At 44.5% G+C, this 21,752-nt stretch overlaps 1 protein-coding gene and 1 long non-coding RNA gene across 11 annotated transcripts in view; one reads left to right on the top strand and one right to left on the bottom strand.

Annotated features, from left to right (window-relative positions):
* LOC309352041 overlaps positions 1 to 21,752 on the top strand; it is an 802,957-nt gene that overhangs the window by 282,933 nt on the left and 498,272 nt on the right. The gene's annotated exons all lie outside the window — the stretch shown is intronic.
* SOX5 (SRY-box transcription factor 5) overlaps positions 1 to 21,752 on the bottom strand; it is a 767,649-nt gene that overhangs the window by 273,542 nt on the left and 472,355 nt on the right. For all 10 annotated transcript variants that reach the window (XM_081879778.1, XM_081879776.1, XM_081879777.1 and 7 more), the window contains one exon: positions 19,179 to 19,389. In XM_081879778.1, coding sequence (XP_081735904.1) covers positions 19,179 to 19,389 — 211 coding nt within the window. The remainder of the gene's footprint in view (positions 1 to 19,178; positions 19,390 to 21,752) is intronic.

Below are 21,752 nucleotides of genomic sequence, written 5' to 3' on the forward strand. Positions count from 1 at the left end.
TTAAATATTAGGTATTGTAACAGCCAACTTGAATGGAAACAGTGTTTGGACCTGATCTTTCAGCAGAGCTGATGGAATGAGTCTTGCTTCCTTCCCATCTCCCCGACTGAAGGGACCTGCTGGAGTGGCTGCTCCCAGGTGACTGTTGAGGGAGAGGAGACCGAGTGAGGCTGGACTTTCAACAGAACTGATGATGGAGTAAGTCCTATTTCTCATCTCCACTTTTTCTCCTCAGCATCATTTCAGGTGCAGGAGGGGAACAATGTGCACTCAAAGTTACTCCAAAAGAAGAAAAGGAGCGCATCGAAGAGAAAAGTTTTTGTCCACCCTGTCACTGCTTTGGTAGTTTTCTGCTAGCAAGGAGTTGGATAGGCAGGGGGGAATTTCATAAAGTTGACTTGCCCCCATCAGCGGCACAGCCTATTTTGCCCCCTCTCTCTGAATCCCCACCATCTTATTCTGATGGCTTTACAAGGTAGGTATCTACGCCCTACCACAAATAAAGCATTGTGGGCTTTGCGTACACACTGGTATTAAGGATAATCTCCCATGGGCCGTTCCTGAAGCAATATTAGCTTGCGCACAGGATACCAGACGGCCGTTGCTCTCAATAGCTAAATCGAACTTCCATGTTTAGAAGCAACATGCCTCTGAATATCATATACCAGAGATCAAGAGAGGAAAGTGATCACACCCTTCCTGTGAGCTTCCCAGAGGCATCTAGGTGACCTAAATGGACCATTGGTCTGATCTCACAGGGCTATTCTTGTGTTCTCAAGAATGGCAAAAGGTTCTGCCTTGACGGCTCCGAGGCATGCATTGGCAGAACACACACAGCTTTGTTTTTCTTTAGAATTAATCATCTTGTTCTCCCCACCCCCCAAAATGTGGAATAAGGCTGGGTTTTACCCCCCCCAACCTGATTTCTTGTACAGACTTTGGCATGGCCACTCCTGTTTACACTGTGCTGCACCCAACCTTGAGGCTTGTCACTCAAAGTTCCATTCCTGAGTTAGGAAAGACAGAAGGTGGGGGAAAGATAGAGAAGAGAAGGAAGGAAGGAGGGACGAAGATAGAATTGTTGCCCTGATGTGTGTGTGTCTTTTTAATGGAGAGAGAGAGAGAGAGAGAGAGAGAGAGAGAGAGAGAGAAAGAAAGAAAGAAAGAAAGAAAGAAAGAAAGAAAGAAAGAAAGAAAGAAAAGAGAGAGAGGCATGAGATTAGAGGGTAACAAAACTAGAGAGGAAGATAAATAGAAACGCAAAGAAAAATCTCTTTTGTTCGCGTAAAAGGCTTTCCGCACTCAAACCCTCCACATGACTAATGCCACAGTGTGGTGGATAAAACCTCTCGGGCACATTATACAAACAAAGCATAACTCGGCCACAGCAAACAAAGGCCTAAGTAACAGTGATTGAATTCATCTTAAAACAACAAATCAATTCTTCCCTATTAATGCCCTAAATACCAGCGTAGGAGCACTGTCCTGTTGTAATAAACAGCCATGTGTTCAATTACCGTCTGTTTTCCCCCAACTACTGCTCTCTTCAGTAATTACGGCGCGCAATGCATTCTACACTGACATTATATTAATGCGCTGGGAGGGGAGACCTTAAATACGAATTAAATCAAGGCTAAACATTTCAGAAAGCCGTGCGCTGTGTCGCACAAGCGCTAACAGCACATTATTTAGAAGGAGTCACAGAGGGGGTTTTCTGTTCTAGCGGCTACTGCTTCCCCTCTCTGATTAAACAAAACAAACCGGGGAGCTGGGAAAGGGAGGGATATTTCTGCAGAGAGGGGAAGGAAAAGCCAGAAAGAAAAGTAGAAAGAAAATGAAGCAAAATCTCAGCAGTGGGACAGGGGTGCCACCCCCCCAAGAAGCAGAGCGCAGTTAACCTTGCCCATTAGATCCCCCAGTGCCGTTTTATCCGACAAAAAAGGACCCTTGTCAATAGCCTTTTATGAAATATGCGCCCATGTCAAATCAGCTCCAAGGAATGGTAATAATAATCGTAATGCTAAAGGAAGAAGAGAAAGTGTGTGTGTGGGGGGAGAGACCTTCAGTAGGAGTCAGGTAGCAACGAATGCATAACAGGGAAGGGGGGGAGGAACTTTTGTTGCCATTGTTGTTTCTGATCCATGACAAAAGCAGAAGGATGGAAGTTCAAGAAAAGGTTTCTCTCCCTCTGTGGAACTTGCAAAGCCTATCGCCCTCCCCCCGCCTCCCCCCACCCCGAACCAAACATTGAATAGCACCTAGTAAACAAACGGAACAATAGGTGCGATGAAAGCTGTGTTGATTCGCAAAGGGTTTCCCTGTGCACACGCCCCCCCAACCCCCGGTCCTTGTTCTATCCCTCCTGCTCTCTGCCCTTTCTTTTTTTCATTCTACAGGCGCTCCTGCTGCACAGTTTGTATTCCGATTTCAGAACAACAAACAGCAACCTGGGCAGAACACAGGAAACCGAGGAAGCTGCTTCGTACCTAGCCCGGGACTGTCGGCACTGACTGTCAGCAGGGCCTCAGGCAGGAGTCTTTGCCAGCTTTGCCCACAGATGCCAGGGAATGAAGCCGAGGCCTTTTGCATGCAAGGCTAAGCCCCCCACTGGTGTCTGTCTGAGGGTCCCAAGAGCTGGCTCTCCGCCTTGTAGGGCCAGACACTTTCTGGAAGAGGCATAAGGTTGTTTTGATTGTGAAGCATCTCTTTCCTTGCGTGTTAAATTGCTTAGAAATATAACATGGAGAAAGTAATCATACAGACATGCAGCCTTTAAAATGGCACATATGAAGCTGCCTTGAGCCAATTCAGAGTACTGGTCCATTTAGCTCAGTATTGTCTAAATTGACCGGCAGCAGCTCCCCAGGTTGTCTAGTAGGGAACCTGGGAATGCTAGGGATTTTACCTGGGATTTTCTCAATGCAACGTAATAGTCTCTCTCTGTGTGTGTCACACACACACACACACACACACACACACACACACTACTTTATTACACCAAGCTGTCAATGTATCATTATTTTATGTGCTCTACCACTGAGCTATCGCCCTCCCCCAAAGGGGGTTCAGCAGTTCCCTTTTATTCTTCCCAAATGACAATTTTTCCTGTCCAGGTCCCAAATGTATTCATTTACTGCCTCGTCCCAGCACACTTGCATTGACTGGTCCACAGCTGAGATCGACTGCTAGTCTAGTGCAGTGACTGGAAGAAGGCTGAGAACCAACACTGTGTAATTTGTCAGAGTGTTGGAGTGGCTGTAGGGAGACATGGGTTCAAAACCCCACTCAGCCATTAAGGTGAAACCTTGGGGCTGTTATTAGCCTTCTCTCCCAGCCTAGTAAAGGTAAAGGGTCCCCTGACCATTAGGTCCAGTCGTGGCCAACTCTGGGGTTGCGGCGCTCATCTCACTTTATTGGCCGAGGGAGCCAGCGTACAGCTTCTGGGTCATGTGGCCAGCATGACTAAACCGCTTCTGGCAAACCAGAGCAGCACACGGAAACGCCGTTTACCTTCCCACCGGAGTGGTACCTATTTATCTACTTGCACTTTGACGTGCTTTTGAACTGCTAGGTTGGCAGGAGCAGGGACCAAGTAACGGGAGCTCACCCCATCACAGGGATTCGAACCGCTGACCTTCTGATTGGCAAGTCCTAGGCTCTGTGGTTTAACCCACAGTGCCACCTGCGTCCCTTCTCCCAGCCTAACCCAGGACAAAAAGAAGGGGAGAAACATTTGTGCTTCACTGAGCCCCTTCAGGGAGAGAAAGGGTAGAAATGAAATAATTAAATGAACCCTGTACTGGTCAGTCAGCAATGAAGAGGGAGCCTACATGATAAGAGTCTCCTGGATCAGACCAAAGATCCACCTAGCCCCACACTACTGCTTTCAGCTGTGGGAAGGATCATAGCTCAGTGGTAGAGCATTCACTCCCATCTGAAATCCTGGAAAGCTGGTTCCAAAGGGCAGAATGTGGACCCAGAGGAAACCCGTTTAGAAGGGTGGAAGAAGCTAGAGCAAACTTTCGAAGAGTGGCCCCAGACTAGACATTTGCTCATGACAGGGTAAGAGTGGCAAACTATGCACCTAACTTGAAAGGACCCAGTATTTTTTTCCAATGTGTACAGTTTGCATTGTGAGCTACTCCCCACCCCAAAATCTCACACCAATCCTATTCAGCCATAAGGATGGATGTCAGTTTTCCAATCTTAAATTTGGCTTGTTCCATTCCTACATACGTTTGCCAATTTAGCCATTCCCATGAAAAGTTGCACACATTCTTCTGTACATTTATCCAAAGATGCATTGTTAAGAAAAATTGCTTGCAGGAATGCAAAATTGCACCTAACAGAACAAATTTTTGTACATTGGTTTCTCTAGCATATCTATTTGTGCCCATGCTTTTCACTGACGTACACTCTGTTGCACACATTATTTGGGCAGAGATGAGCACCACAAAGTTCAGAGAAGTGTGAATTTCGAAGTAGAGCTATGCTTTGGTTTCTGCACTGGCTTACAAAGTGTGAATTACGTAGGCTGTTGATGTCAAACGGGCCCTGAATAGGTTTCTCTCCCATTCACAGCCCTTCAGGCCCAAAGGCACTAACTTTCAACGGATAAGAAATCTCTGTCTGTGTCTACCAACATGGTGTTCATAAAATAAGCATGTGGTGAGCAGAGTCCCAGTCGTGTGTTTGGAACAGACTTGGCTCCAAAGACAGATGCACCGAACTTTCAGGGCATCTTAATCACCTTAAAACAAGCCAGCTCGGATGCTCAGCCTAGCCTCTCAGCCTCCACTCATCGTCTCCTCTCACTTACTTGGCTATAATTTCCTGCCGCTCATTCCCTCCTCCTCAAACAGGGCAGTTAGGGGAGGATCCGGGGAGCTCTCCAGCCCTCGGCGCAGTGGGCACAGGTGGCACCAAAAACTTTCAAGTGAGCCCTCTGGCACTGCGGAGCTGTCCGTGCCTCCTCCGCAAGCATCTCCTATTAGGGAGGAAAGAGACCAAGCACCCACTAGAGCTAAGCCAAGCAGGCCTCTTTAATTAGGGCAAGCGCTTGATAGCCACTTCTTCATGTTGAAAAACACACAGCCACACAGGCCTAGGAGGTCTGATTAATTTTAATATGCACGGTCATGACAATTGCCTCGGGTGGGAGAGAGAGGGAAAAGAAGAGTCTCTCTCTCTGTGTGTGTGTGTGTTTTGGGAAGTGGTGGAGAGGAACCCTTTTGCTTGCCGACAGATAGGCCCCGGATAAACGCAGGGCAGATTAGGAGGTTACTATTCACTGAGGGCCTCACAGACTTTCCAAAGAGGCACAACGAGAGGCCTAGGAAACAGGTGGCTGCCTCTTTACTCCTGCATAAATTGCATCCCCTAAAAGGCTGTGGAGTGGGCAAAGAAGACTGGCACCATCTGCGGTGAATATTTGCACATTAACATGCCGGGTCAGAGGCGCCTCAGAAGACAACCTGGAAAGCAAGGCTCACGGCTTCTGTCAAAAGACACTCAGTGTGAAATCAACCTCAGGCCGGGTCGCTGCTGGGTACTTGGGAAGATGCTCAGTTGGCGTGAGCATCTGGGAAGAAAGAGCCAATACTAAATTGTATAATCAAGGCTACTGGATGCTATAATCGAGGGGTAAGGAAGCTCCTGCAGCCCTCTGGGTCTCCTTATGTGGCCCCTGAGACTCTGCCCAGGCCATGCCTTCTCTACGACCTGCTCTGTGTCCTCCTCAAGTGCTTTTGCCCACCTAGAATGTGCCAACGAAGTGTCATAGTGCTTCTTGCGTGCTCAGTTGGCTGGATGGTTGGATGGAGAGAGGTGTGGATGGAAACATCTAGCTGGTATGCAATCTATGCTCATTGCTCCTCACACTTTCCCCCCTGTCCCAACCCACCACTGGCCCCCAGAAGGTTCCCCATGCTGGTGTCCGGCCCTCAGGCTGATTAAGATTCCCAGCCCTGCCACGAACCAAAGGTAAGGGGTAAAAATAAGATCCTCCTCAATGAAGGCGCCTCCAGGGTCATTAGCAGTGGGGGTGGGGGGAATTGGACAAACGAAACAACCAAATAATAACTTAATTATAATTATTGGTATGTTTTAAACATATTTTATATGTGTATATTAAACTGTGCTCACTGTCTCTCCAGTGTTCATTCAAAATCTAGCACCCTGTAACTCAAGCCTGTCAGATGTCTGGAGCTGCAAAAAACAAGCCTTTGCTTGGACTTTGCTGGTGAGGGGATACGTATGTAGGGACCTGCAAGTAATTAATATCTGTGTTAATGAAATGGGATGTCATATCCTCCAACATGTTGATGACCAAAAGTGAGACACACGTATTCCCGGTGACACTCCTGGGTTGTCCGGACTTAATTGGGGCAGTTGATGGGTATGAGAGGGTGTTCAAGACCTCTCTCCAACTTTCTGTTGACTTACTTTCTTTCCTTACCCAATAATGTTAAGAAATCCATGGAAACTCCACAAAGAGTGCTGGGTACCCAATGGTTTTAGAAGCTGTTATATAAATCAAACACAGCTCCTGTCGATTGCTTTCAGTGGGAATGCCAATTTAGCTGGCCACCTCCATTCTTAATCCTGGCTCTACCACACCCATCCACATGCCTAGCTTGTGCTAAGAGTTTGCGCACAGATCATTTCTGAGCTCCCAGACAGAGTGCAAATTGGATAGGAGTTGGGACTGGGGCCACTGTTTGCAGTGGCAGAATTAAAAACATCTGCATTAGAAATGGAACCGGCCGGACTACGCTAGCATCTCTCATTTGTATTATAATTAATAAGGATGCAGCATTTGTTAATTCATATGCTAGATCAATGAATGTAACTTTTAATCAAAGAAGAAATTTGCCCTGATCAATGGCTACTAGCCGTGGTGACTATATGCTATGTCTCTGAACTGCTCGGAAATTAGCTTTTGTGTCCTTAATATAGGCTTCCTGGAGACACCTGTGGTGTCCATGATAGACCTTCCAAGGCTCTTCTTGTGGTCTTATAAAAACTGTGGCCACCAATCACCATTTTTAGTGACCCAGCACTGTAGAGTGTTGGACTAGGACCTGGGAGACCATGGTTCAAATCCCCACACGAGCATTAAGCTTACCACGTGACCTTGGGTCAGTCACACACTCTCTCAGCCTAACCTACCTCACTGGGTTGTTGTGAGGATAACATGGAGGGGGGGGGGAGAACAATGATGTACACCACCTTGAAGGGAATGGAATATAAATCTAACAGGATTATTAGTACAGTCATACCTCGGGTTACAGATGCTTCAGGTTGTATTTTTTCGGGTTGCGGACTGCCGAAACCTGGAAGTACCAGGATGGGTTACTTCTGGGTTTTAGCGGTCATGCATGTGCATGCGTAGAAGCACCAAATGACAACTCGCATGTGCACAGATGTGCTGCTGTGGGTTACGAATGCTGCAGGTTGCAAACATGCATCCCGCCCGGATCACGTTCGCAACCTGAGCGTCCACTGTATTACTTTAAGGAGAGACACTCTCCCTTGGATCACACACAGAAATTCAGCGCTGCTTACTCCCTATGAAGGGAAGTTAGGATTGGAATCCTAGCCTAGATTGTCCAACCTATTGCTGGGGCTCAGAAATAAACCTCTTTTCCTGCTCCTCCAGAGGGTAAGTCCCAAAGCAATGGATTTGAATGATAAGGAAGGAGATTCCAACTCAACATTGGGAAGAGTTTCTGATGGCAAGACAGTGGGGCAGCCTAATGCAGAAGGTCCTTGACACTCCTCCGTTAGAGGTTTTTAAACAGAAGTTGGATGGTCGTATATCAGGGTTTCTGTAGCTTTGATTCACACATGGTAGAGGGTTGGGCTGGATGGCACTTCCAACTCTATGATTCTAATAATGTAACAGCCTGAACTCATATGCCCAGTCAATGTAAGAGTTCTTTAACTGGGCAAAGCAGCCCTAGTCATTAATTGCCGAACTATAAGAAGCCACTTTCGTTCCATCACACAGAGGAAAAGAGGCAGACAAAAACAGCCTTTCAGCCAAAAGCAAAGTTTTACTACAAACTCTCTCACTTGACCCCCTTTAGTTTCTTCTGCATTTGAAGATGCCTTATCAACATCTTAGCTGTCTTTTATCAGCCCAGAAAACCAAAACCTACAGATGCTCCAAACCTTTTGAGGATGTAAAGCAAGAGAGGCTTGGAAAGCGTTCTAAGCAACACCGAAGAGGTAAGGGGAGCAGCAGCAGCAACAACAAAAAAGAACCATCGACTGGAATCAACTTTTCACTCTCAGTATTCAATTATTAGTAGATGGGGGGGGGGGGAGAACTCTTGAAGGTGACAAATGGGCCAACCGCTTTGAAGCAGGAAGAATTGGCAAGGCTTCAAACTGCACACATTCTATCATAACGTCAGAACCCTCAATAACACCACCACAGCATTTAAGGGCTTCCTTTTTCCACAGGCATGGCTCCTGTTCTCGTACATCTTCCTTTCTCTTAACTCCCCACCCCCCACCCCTTCCTCTTTAATCATCAGTTGTGTGTTTGTGCATCTCCATATGGTGGTGCTTTTGAGAGAGAAAAAGGTTCTCCAGGGTTACGCGCTGGCTTGCTCTACAAGATGAGACACAGGTTGGTGTTGTTGGTTTTTTTCCACTGTAGCTCCCCCCCCCCCCCCGGATAAAGCTGCGCTGAGGAGAAATGTGGCCGTGGTGCAGCACCCTTCCCAGCAGCGGAAGAGTGTGGGGAACCAAACTTGAAAGCCCTCAGTTGCAAAGTACCCTTGTTTCTCCTTCAGTGGAAAAAACATTTACAAAGTCTCTTTAGTGCAGGCTTCGTCAAAGGCGAAGGTGAGGATGAACCAAACAAACGAGACTCAAACCTCAGCCAATTACAGTATCCTGAGGCTTTTCCCCAGATTCTGATTGCTTTATTTCACCCCTCCCCTCTTTTTTCCTTCTTCACCTCATCAGATCTCTCCCCCCCCCCCCCCCGCCAAAAAAAGAACCTGTTATTTCAAAGGGCCTTCTCTTGTTGTGTCCATTAATGATCTCCTTTGGAATACCGGTGGCTCATGAAAGAGGTAAACCTCTTGATTCCCTAACAAGAGATGGTGATTAAAAAGTTTGATAGTATTAGGGGATATGGGCAGTTCTCATTTCAACTAAGGTTGTCAGAATCTAATACGGTCCTTCTCTTCCTCTGCACTCCATCACAGAGATATCAGAAATTCTGCAAAACAAATCCTATAGGTGTTCTGATTTGTAATGTGAATGTAAATGGGAATACTCCTGGGAGATAGGCCTAAGAACTAAGATATGGGTAGGCAAACTAAGGCCCGGGGGCCAGATCTGGCCCAATCACCTTCTAAATCTGGCCCGTGGACGGTCCGGAAATCAGTGTTTTTTTACATGAGTAGAATGTGTCCTTTTATTTAAAATGCATCTCTGGGTTATTTGTGGGGCATAGGAATTCGTTCATTTCCCCCCCCTCCAAAATATAGTCCGCCCCCCCACAAGGTCTGAGGGACAGTGGACCAGCCCCCTGCTGAAAAAGTTTGCTGACCCCTGAGGTGTTTCTGGCTAAGACCCTAATCATTACTCTCACCATAAAATAGTTCTATACACACAAGCTTGGTATAATAAAGGAAGGTGTTTGCAGCGCTTATGAAGGAAATATAAGCTCCTGTTCAAATGAGTACGAGAGGAAGAGCCATAGCTCAATGGCAGAGAGCACATGCTTTGAATGCAGAAGGCCGCAGGATCAATCCCCAACAGCATCGCCAGCTAGGGTTGAGAAAAGACTCCTGCCTGCCACTCCAGCCAGTGTAGGGAGTTGAAAACCACAACTTAATCCTACAACGTTAGGAAGTTGAACTAATGATGAGCATGACAAATTAGTTTGTAGAAAATAAAAGCTTTCTATATTTTATAACATTTTGCAAAAGTTAATATGGTGAATTACATCATCCATGCTGGACATTTCAGTCTATCTGGAAAGAGATAAAGGGCTACATAGTAAAAAAACAACAACAACCCTACAATCCAACCAAACTAGGGAAAAGCCAAGTGGTTGTTTGGGTTTTTTCTCTCTCTCTTATGAACAGGAGCAGACTTTGGTCATTCAAATTTGGTCATTCAAATTGTGCGAGGCCAAATTCCGGATTGCCCCTGCCTCTCGCCTTCCATTCTGCTCAATTCACTATGTCATAGTTGCAACGCCCTGCAGCGCCCCCTAGGCTTGGTGCCCAGTGCAGCGGAGCCGGTTGTGCTGCCCTTAATCTGCCTCTGTTATGAACTTGTGCCATGCCCCATGTTTTCATCTGCCTTCTGGGCCTGGGGAGAACACAGAAGGCTGTCCTCCTGGAGCAAGGGAACAGGAGGAGGGGAAAACATGCTTGTATCTCTTCCCACTAATGATTTTAGCTGGAAGAGAAATGCCATGGTCAACAGGCAACCCACAGTGTAAGGGCTGGAGGTCTGTCACAACCTATAAGCCTTCTCCGAACCCACTCCCATTATCTTCATTATTGTACACCAGAAATAGAAGGGGACTGACTCTTCTTCTCCCGAAACCCAAGTTAGAGAGAGGAGGATGCTTCCTTTACAATAACACTGGGTGACTTCAGTAATAGATTTATGCCTTTGGGGAGAATGGATGCTAAAGTAGCACTGATGTAGAGTGCATCAGTGGGAAATCAAACTCTCCAGATTCTATGTCCACAAAAACACTTGGCTGAAATGGCTCAGATTTGCACTATCTGCTCACATTAAGCAGTAGCCAAACAATGACAGAGAAAAATAAGAGAAGGAGGCAGGGGCAGGGAAGCTACAGCAGGCTACATCTCACCAGATATCGTGGAGAGAGAGAAACAAGGGAGAGACACTGGAGAAAGTGGCATGAAATAGAGCATCTTTTTAAAATCTGCAAGGAATTATATGAGGCTTTCCAAGTGGAAATGGCTTTCCAAGTGGAGAACTTCATTCTATCGGGAGGTTTAGAAATGTCAGAGGATTTGAAATGGAAGGGGCGTATCTGTCCCATGTTGTTGCTGCTTTCAACCCACAAATGATAAACAACTGAATCCACACACACACACACACACACACACACTACACATTTGCATTGCATTTCCTTTGCACCAAAATGTATGGGGTGGAACAACGTAATGATGCAATTTTGCCACCGTGGACAGAGAGATGAATAATGTCGTTTTTGGCGGCCAACAACCCACAGCAGAATGGAAATAGTGCTGAAGAGGACAAATCCAGGGCAGAATGGAAAATGTTGCCTACTTAGATCCCTCCCAGTGTGAAGCTTGATTCTCAAGTTATGCTTGACATTGAGAAAACAAATGGGCTTCATTCAGAAGAGCCTATAAAAAATTCTTGTGTCCAAGACTTGCGTGTGTTCCAACCTGCTATCACACACGAGACTTAATTTATTACTTCTTGTCTTATTCAAACCACAGCTTCCCATAGCTTGAGCAACACCCCTGAACCAATGTAGGCAACCCCAAGTCATAAGAAAACATCACAAACTCCAGCTTGATCAATTTTCTCACCCTGTGCAAGTGTATGCATTAGTGCTTTGCCCTTATTTTGTAACTTATTCTGAAGCATATCCTCTTAACATACCTCTTTGGTTGATAAAATACTACTTTCTTGATTGGGTACAACTTTGCTGGCATATTCTGAGAGGTGCAATACTGAAAATTATAGTGCTTGGTCATCAGACGCATTGAAAAATATATCTCAATGTGCAGCGGCTAAATGTACAAATATAAGGTTATTGGAATGGCAGACAAATTTATGTTTTAATGTTCGGGTTTAGGATGCAATTAGATGCAATGAAGATCATAGGTCTGCCACAGAAAACGGCAGACCCATATCTCATTTTCCTTCCTTTATTCATAATATCTAGTTAGGAAAACCTATGATGCAGGTAATGATATTGTGCCTCTGAATGCCAGTTGCTAGGAAATGCTGGTGTGGAGAATGCGGCTACACTCAGGTTCTGCATCTAGCTGAGACCATAGGAAGCTGAGTCAGAAAATTTGTCCAATTGGGTCAGTGTTGTGGGCACTGACTGGCAGGCTGTCAAGGGTTTCAGGGATGGCACATTGTTAGCCCTACCTAGAGATGCTAGGGACAGAACCTAGGGCCTCCTGTATGCGACACAGATTCCTTAACACTCAACTATGGGTCTCTACAACAGGATTCAATGGTACTTTGGCCGGATCCAGCAGGGCTCTTCTCGTGTTCTTCTCCAGCGCTCCATATCTTTGGCTTTTATGAGAAGAGACAACTTGATGAGGCCACATCTAGAGATGGGCAAAACAGCCTATGTCTGGTCTGTGCCACTTTCTCCTGTGTCCATTCCAATAAAGTCCACTTCTACATTAATTAGTGCTCGATACAACATACCATTTACTTTACTGGGTGGGTGGAGCAAAGTTACGGCATGGACAAGATCCAGTAAATTAACGCAGTGTAGCAGAGTCCTAAAGAGAGTGAAGCCGGTTGGTGGATTTGATGGAATCTGTGCAGCTTCCATTGTGTATGGAGCAAGAAAGAGAGGGTCTTTGGTGCCCCCAAAACCACAGAGATTGTTTTGGGTAGACTTACTACACCACAATTTGTGGCACTAAAATATTGAAGTGGGGGTGATAGCCTGTTAAGTCTGCAAAACTAACTTTCTCCTCTTTGTGACTGTCTCCTTTTTTTGTAAACAAAAAGTGCACCTAGTTTGCTGTTTTATTCAACTTACGTTCTATGTCTGTCATTTGTAACTGTGCTTTAAGTCATTAAATCATATATATAATATGATTTCTTCACAAAACTCAGCCAGATGGGCAGGATATAAATTATTATTATTATTATTATTATTATTATTATTATTATTATTATTATTATTAAATATCACATTTAAATGTGTTTTAAAATGTGTGTCCTTAAAAGTATTTCCTTTTATTTCCTTTCAGCACACACATTTCTAACATTTATTTTCAAAATGCCTATTTTTATGTATTTTTATTTATTTCGCAAAACTTATATATCACTTGACTATTGAAAAAAATGCCTCAAAGTGGTTTACAAAAACGAATGCAACAATAAAATTAACAGTAAAATCAGTTAAAAACAGCTATTTCAAAACTTCCATCAAATAATGATGAAAATCAGTGGTAAGTTAGAAACAGATCAAAACACTTGTAAATATTATGCATATATGAGTAGGCTTGTCTATACAAAAAGTATTCTTAGAAGGCACCAAAAAGAGTACAGTGAAGGTGCTTGCCTAATGCCAGGAAGTTCCACACAAATGCAGAATGAGAATTATGTACCTCCTGTCACTGTGCCCATTCTGCAATCTCTCAGGTAAACTGGCTTTACATACTAACAGAAACTTATTGAACTTGGCCGGGTAGCAAATCAGCAACCAGCGCAGATCTCTGTTCTGTGTTGATAAGTTCTCACTTCTGAGGAGTGGAAGAAATTTAAGGACTATTTACAAAAATATTGTAAATTGTACGAATGTTAAGAAAGATGTAAGATTCGTAACAATATGGCTCCAATAAATTAGTAACAAGGAATATAAATTTAAATGTAATTGAAAGATAAGACAAATTTTGGATAAAAAATATCCTAGAATTAACTTTTAAAGAATAAGAGTTATTTAAATTCTAAAATTTGAGATTCAATATTGGACAATTATATAATATAAATTGAACTAAGTAAATAATTTGCTAGAAAAATTTATGTGTTTAGAGTGCAGGAACAAGAGATGTGAGGAAGTCCAAAGATGAGAATGAAATGTGGTTAATGAAAAAGAACATGTTTTTATGTATGTTGTTGTTTATTGTTTAAAAATTTAATAAAAATTATTATATAAAAAAAAGATAAGTTCTCACTTCTGTCAGCAATCGTGCTGCAGCATTCTGCACTAACTGCGGATTCTGATTCACACAAGTTTGAGATGGCATGGATCTGACCCAAATTCTTGGGAGTTTCTCAACTGGAAGAGATTGCCATTTTCAGCTGCAACCCAGTTATCTAGTGCTACACGCAATGGAAATGCTTTGGTTTCATGGATTATGAAGTGAAGAAGTACACTTCCACGTAGCTTGAATTTGGACTTCCTAAGTTCAGTTGACACATCTTAGTGGCTATAATGGAACACCACTGCATCGCTGCTGCATTCTTCCAGTGTTTTGTTTTTCCTTCAGTGTGCATGGACATTTCAGCATCTGATCGCCGTTATCAACTCATGAAAGCCTTGAAGTGTACAAAGTATCATGTCAGCAGATGCTGAACATTTGGAAGTTGAGTGTGCAGTCAAGCAGCCAGGCACATGCTGCCCAGGATCGCCCAAGTCAGCAACTGTTCAATCAACCTGCATTTCAGAGACTTTGCAGTCAGTCAATCCTATCCATGTTCACTCAAGAAATAATTTCAATGGTTTTCAGTGGAGCTTGTTCACCAACACATGTGTTTGGCATTGCTGCAAAAGGGTTGTAGATTTGCTGAAATCGATATTGGCTAACTTAAGTCAGTTGATTTCAGCTGGTCTGCTCTAAGTACACCTTACTTGGATGGCAACCAGGAATCAATAGGATGGATCCAGACTTAGTCCTCCTTAGTATACAGTCGTCCCCCCATTTACGTGGGGGCTGTGTTCCCTGCATGCATAAGTGAATCCACGTAAAATGGGGAGCGCCCTCTAAAAAGCCTCTACAAAGCATCTAAATGCCAATTTCCCCCTGCTCTCCAGCTCTCTCCTTCTCTCTATCTCCACACAACTCTCTTTTCAACTAGTGTTGAAGCTCTGGGGCCAGCTGGTGGCTGTCGGACACTCAGGAAGCGGCTGCAGCTGCTGTGCTACCCCATGCCTCAGCTGTTAGACGGGGTGGCTGGGCAGTGCAAACAAAGCTCTGCTGCACCTCTGGTCTTTTGGGGGCTTTCTCCACCCTACCTAACTGACGTTTTGGGGTTCCAGGGAGGGTCTCACCACAAGCCACAAGGACTCTCCAGCTCTCTCCCACAATTGACTGGTATGATGCTATTTCTTTCTTTCCCGGCCCCACGCATATGTGCGGACACGTGTGAGTAGAACACGCATGAGTGGGGGATGCCTAATTGAAATCAGTGTAACTTCAGTTGGTCATGATTTCAATGGGTCTGCTCTGAGCTTAAGTGAGTCTATACCCAGTTCAGTGAAGCACCATGTTTAGCACCCATGATTTCAGTGAGACATAGTTGGCATGGTTTAATGTTGTAGTATGTATTTTAGAAAAGCTAAAGAAAAATGAAGAAATGTGGAGCCAAGGAAGATGCTTTTTAAAAAACATCTCCTGAAAGAACAGGAGGCTCTGTGACTATTTATGATGGACTGTAGTGGGTACAGAAATAATAGTATTGATGATGATGATGATGATGATGATGATATAATAATAATAATAATAATAATAATAATAATGTAATGATAGTATTATCGATGATAACTAATGATAATTTATTAACCACATTCTACTCAATTGTCTGGAGGGAGGGGAGAAAAAAAGGCATTTCACCATGCATAATACTACATATCCAAACCAGATTTATTATAAGATTTTTCCTTACCACTTTGCAAGATGACACAGACATCTAAGCTACTCCAGGGTGCTAGTGCTCACTCCAGCATCATTTGGTTGTCTATGTGGGTTTTACATTTATAGTAACAGGCTGATACAACTGAGAATCCAATAATATATTATGTGCTGATCTGTGCACTGGCAAGTACTATCTTTCCCAAAATGAAATCTTTCCCCTTTGGTGGGATTTCTCTTTTCTTTTCTATTTAACTAGACTATCTACAGCTCCAATGCCATTGCAAATAAATTATTGCAGATAACAAGAGTCCTCCTTTTTGAGTCCCACCATATTTCCACCTCACATAAGGATGAATGGCTAATTAGCCATTTTCTAAACTGGGTGGGTGGGTGGTATCAGTCTGAGAAAAGGCGAGGGTGTCTTAAAATGCAAAGATCACCCCCTGCCATTTTAATACTTTTAATTTTTTTCTCAATCACTACCCCTTACTTCTAAGAAGATGCACCAATGTTACATCCTTTCGCAGCTTCCCCATTCAACCTTCCTCTTCCTCTTCCAACTTCTCGATTTGCATTATTATTATTATTATTATTATTAGTGAGGGGAGTTGAAGTTGAGATAAAACCCACCACATTTTCTAATTCAGGTTTTTGTGTGTGTCTCCTTGATGGAGGAAAAAGCCGAGGCATGAATATGGCACCCTCATAATGATTTAACTAGAGCTTAATGAAATTTTCATCAGAACCTGCTGTTCATTTTAATGGCCTTTGAAAGACAATAGAACAATGGCTGGAGGGAAGAAAAGGTTTTTCTGTTGCATACATTTGTTTAAAAGCCCCAGTGTTCTGTGGTTCTCTCTCACTCTGCGCCACCCCCACCTCTTCCCTCATCTCTTCACAAAGCTGTAAGTCTTTTGTTTGTGCTATACATTTTCATTTTAGTGGAGCTCAGATAATGCATAAGCTCTGTTACTATTCTTATGTCTAAGCGTAACCTTTGCTTAATGGAGTCTCTGGAGCCTTGCATGGCTTCCCACTCAACATGGTATTCTCTCAACCTGCTCCCTTCTTTCCAATCTCTCTTTCTCCCCCCACCCACCCACCCACCCCATCCTGAATACAGCTGGAACAGAACCACTTGAACCAGGCAGGTTAAGCTAAACTAAGCTGGGGGTACAAGCTGCGGAACAGGTAAGCAAAAGGTAGTAGTAGAAGAAGAAGAAGAAGAAGAAGAAGAAGAAGAAGATGATGATGATTTTGGATTTGATATCCCGCTTTATCACTACCCTAAGGAGTCTCAAAGCAGCTAACATTCTCCTTTCCCTTCCTCCCCCACAACAAACACTCTGTGAGGTGAGTGGGGCTGAGAGACTTCAGAGAAGTGTGACTGGCCCAAGGTCACCCAGCAGCTGCATGTGGAGGAGCGGAGACGCGAACCCAGTTCACCAGATTACAAGTCCATTGCTCTTCACCACTACACCACACCACACTGGGGGGAGTAAGTTTCCAAAGGGGACTTAAGAGCAACCTTTGCCAGTACGGGATTCTCCAAACGGTTTGGACCACAGTGCCCATCATCAGCCCCAGTCAGTACAGGGGCTGATGGGAACTAAGTCCACAACTACTAGAATACACCATGTTGGGGAAGGCTGACATGGAGAAAACATGAGTTGTGTGACGCTCTCAATAGTGTGTAAAATGGAAGGCTTAACCAGATAACAGGGTGTACAGAAAAGTACTGAGCAGCAGGCAAGTTAGGAAGATTTTGAAATCTCTCCTGGAAACCTTCTATTGTCCCCAGGCAGGCCTGTCTCCAGTGAGGAATAGGGACAAGCAAAGGAAGAACAAGACACTAATTACATCAAAGCCTAGAGAACTTTCAGTGCTGGATGCCACACACAGGTGATATTTGGAAGCAAATTGTTGCAGTGCTGCCACAGTGAGCCAATGTGAAGAATGCCTGGGCACAGAGCACAGAAGTTGAACACCCCTCTTATTTTGTCTGCAGGTTGGGAGCACCACTGGACACAATGCAGGCACATATGGCTCAGTGCCTGTAGGTTTATGTGGATATTGTACTGCAGTTTCCAACTTGGGTGCTGAAGAAGTGCTATTCAGCATTTATTAATTAAATCACGGTACTTGTAAGCTGCGTTGGAGGCATCCGCGATGACAGACAGTGTGAAGAACTTTACAATACAATACAAATCAATTCAAACTGAAATTACTCAGAAAACTCCAACAGAACTGATTGTCACAGCCAAGAACATCAGGAGTATGGTTTGGCTCAACCTTCTTAAGCTATGCAAGCAGTCTATTGAAATGGAAGGGGCAAAAAATCAATAGACGTATATCTTACAATCCAAAGTTAGTGTTATGGGGAAAGGAGAGAGATAGAACAAGGAATGCAAATACGTTTGCTTCTGTATTTGGAACACAGAAACGGTGGTCTTATTTTCACAGAACATTAAACCAGGATTGGGGAACTGTGGCCCTCTAGTTGTTATTGCTTCATTGCAAGAAGTGAAGTTACAGGAAAACAGGCAAAGGGCCTTCTCGGTAGTCATGCCCGCCCTGTGGAACACCCTCCCGCCAGATGCTGAAAAGATAAATAATTACACAACCTTCCATAGACATCTGAAGGCAGCCCTGTGTCGGGATGCTTTTAATGTGTGATGTTCTGCTGTGTTGTGCTTTTGTATATTATATTGGAAGCCACCCAGAGTGGCTGGGGTAACCCAGAAGGATGGGGTACAAAAAACAAATTAGCGTTACAGTGGTACCTCAGGTTACGAACAGTCCTGCTTACGAATGCTTCGGGTTACGAACTCAAAAAACCTGGAAGTACAGTAGGTGTCCCGGGTTGCAAACTTTTCCCCCAGGATACGAACTCAATCCGCTTCCAGGGCCGCGGGAGGCCTATGTAGGGAATGCGCGCCTCAGGTTAAGAACGGACTTCCGGAACAAATTAAGTTCGTAACCCGAGGTACCACTGTATTATTATTTATTACTGGACTGCATCTCACATCATTCCAGGTCACTGGCCATGCTGGCTGGGGATGGTGGGAGTGCAAGAGCATCTAGAGATCCACAGGTTCCCCAGCCCTTCACTTACACCAGAGTTTGGCAATATGAAGACCAGGGCTACTCAGGTTCCAATACTCCTCATACCCCTCTGGCAGAGTGGCAAGAGGGATTTGGACCCTTTGTTTCCATTTCAGATCCATCTAAGCTTGTTATGATGATTTAGTGGTACTTGGAAGCAGTGGCGTAGCGTGGGTTGTCAGCACCCGGGGCAAGGCAAGTAATTTGCGCCCCCTAACCCGTGGATTTGCGCCCCCTAACCCGTGGATTTGCCCTAACCCCAGATGTTGCGCCCGGTGCGGCCGGCCCCCCCTGCACCCCCCACGCTACGCCACTGCTTGGAAGAACAGCCGCTTTGTGGTGGGGTGGTGGTAATGAGGAGGTGGCCTCTTCAATGTTCAGCACTGCCTTGTGTGTTTTTAACTTGGGGAGTCTCAGCTGATTCGTGTGGGGTGGTGGGAAAGGGCAGCAAACTTCCATGTGTTTCTAAGACCTTACCTTCTGGTTCGTTCTTGATGAGCTCCTCCATTTTCCTCTGTTTTAGAGTGTCCACAACGTCTGCTAGGCTGCCTTTGCGCCTTTCTGGAGTTCCCAGAGCTGTGCTGGAGAAGGACTCTCCGCTCTGACGCCCACCTTCTTCTGCCTTCAAGGGTGAGGTAGATGAGTTGTGCGGGGCAAATGAAGACATCACTTTATTGCCATCAACTTCCTGAAAGAGAAACGAGACCAGATGAAACACCTCTTTTTAAAAAGGAAAAAGAAAAAGAGAGAAAATCACCACAAGCATGTGAAAACATGAAGGAAAGAAGAAGGGGGGAGATGACAACAACAACCCTTTGTTCTTCCGAGTTCATTGCTGTTTGTTCCTCTGTCAAAACCTTTATTTAAATTGGGGAGAGAAGAAGGGGAAATATAGGTTCAAAAGTACGAAGAACAAAGACTTTCCATCAAGGATAAACTAAGATTACAGGATGGAGTGAGAAAAGATTAGCGTTCAGGAGAGAAACATTACACACACACTCATACACACACAGATATCCTCCAAATGAGAACAGTTAACATTCACAGGTTTTCCAATAACAACAGTATGGATTACCTTTAATTGTTTGCTCCTTTACAGCTTTTTATGCTCAACCTGTCGGGTCTTTTTATTTCCCCCCTAAGAACCATTAATTTCCTGTTATTCCACCCACCCACCCCAAGTTCTTAATATCAGGATGGTTAGATGTTCTGACGAATGAAAGAAATAGTCAGTGGCCCATACCACAATTGGGCCTTCCTTCCCCCGCCCCCCACTCGCACACTCCAAAACCACATTTCAAGCAACTATCTTTTATTCATGGATCAGATCATTTAGATCTTTCTAAATTATTCTTTCCCCACACACTTCAATCTTTCTTTTTTAAAACACACACACACACACACACACACACACACACACACACACACACAAACTCTTTTAAAGACACAAAGGTGGCCCTAATGATGCTTGCAAATATAAAGTCCAATGACATAAGCACACACTTTCCTCCAGGAAAGGTGAGATCTGGCTCTCATTAAAGTTGCCAAGAATATTCTCACCTATTTTAATGGATTTGACTTTTAATAGCCACATTCTGGTCTGTCCTGATGAGACCAGCCTTCTTCCAACCTTCTGATACTTCAAACAGTTTCCCCTTCCCTCCTTTACCTTTTGGCTCTGATTTGCTTTTTGTTCTCCCCTCCTTTGGAAATTCTCTTTCAGTTTCTTGATGTTTGTGTACCTTAAACTGCCTCTTTTGCAACTGGTCTGTAATTGTGTTGACAGTCCTCACATGGATCTGAGAAGCTAAGCACTAGCCTACAAAACCTATGCCACAATGTATTTTTAAAAGGGTTGAAGCCAATACTGTGCATGCATGAGTGGAACGGACACCACCACCCTCCCCTGCCCTCCAGATATGCTCCAAAGGGTTAGGCAACACGCACCCCAACAAATTTTAGAGGTGCACTGGAAGACAGCAAAGTCCCGTTGCAGAAGTGGAAGTCTACTTGCACGCTGTTGGGTTCCTCCTTAAGTTCTCTTATTCTCCACTAGTTCAACTCAGTTAAGGCCCATTAAAATTAATGGGTCTGCCCATTAATTTCAATGGGTCTACTCTAATTTAGGATGATTGCCGAAGAATTGATGCTTTTGAATTATGGTGCTGGAGGAGACTCTTGAGAGTCCCATGGACTGCAAGAAGATCAAACCTCTCCATTATTAAGGAAATCACTGGAAGGACAGATCCTGAAGCTGAGACTCCAATACTTTGGCCACCTCATGAGAAGAGAAGACTCCCTGGAAAAGACCCTGATGTTGGGAAAGATTGAGGGCACAAGGAGAAGGGGACGAGAGAGGACGAGATGGTTGGACAGTGTTCTCGAAGCTACCAGTGTGAGTTTGACCAAACTGCAGGAGGCAGTGGAAGACAGGAGTGCCTGGCGTGCTCTGGTCCATGGGGTCACGAAGTGTTGGACGCAACTAAACAACAATAACAACTCTAATTTAAATGGAAGAACAGTTGCTTCATGGCAGAGCATCCACTTGCATGCAGGAAGTGCCAGATCCAATCCGTAGCATCTCAAAGACGGGCCGGTCTGAATCTCGGAGAGCCAGTCAGTTGTAGGCAGTGCTGAGCAGTGGTCTAAGTCAGCGTAAAGCGGCTTCCAGTAGAAACAGCCCAATGTCTTTTTAGCTGCTGCAGGAATAATTTATACTTGTGTAAATTCGCAATAGGTTCAACTGCCTATGAGCACCCACTTGCCAATCTGAACATGGTTTGTAGCGATGAAGGCATGTTATTTCAGATATTTGAAGCACATGTTTTGGTGTTGAGTTGTTCGAAGTCAATAACTTAAGAAGCTGTTGCTCCTTTGGTCCCCAGAGGACAGGTTGTCTGGTTATTTCATCGGTTTAATGGTATGGAAGCTTCCAAGCTGCACAGCATCTTAAGGTGAGCAGAAAACCGGTCAACACTTATGGTGGCAGAGAGCATATGTCACAGCCCTTATGGGACCAGAGGTTTTTAGAATGCATGTGAAGGTTCATGT

Source organism: Podarcis erhardii, assembly GCF_964252035.2.
Source record: "Podarcis erhardii genome assembly, chromosome: 10".
Taxonomy (NCBI): Eukaryota; Metazoa; Chordata; class Lepidosauria; order Squamata; family Lacertidae; genus Podarcis; species Podarcis erhardii.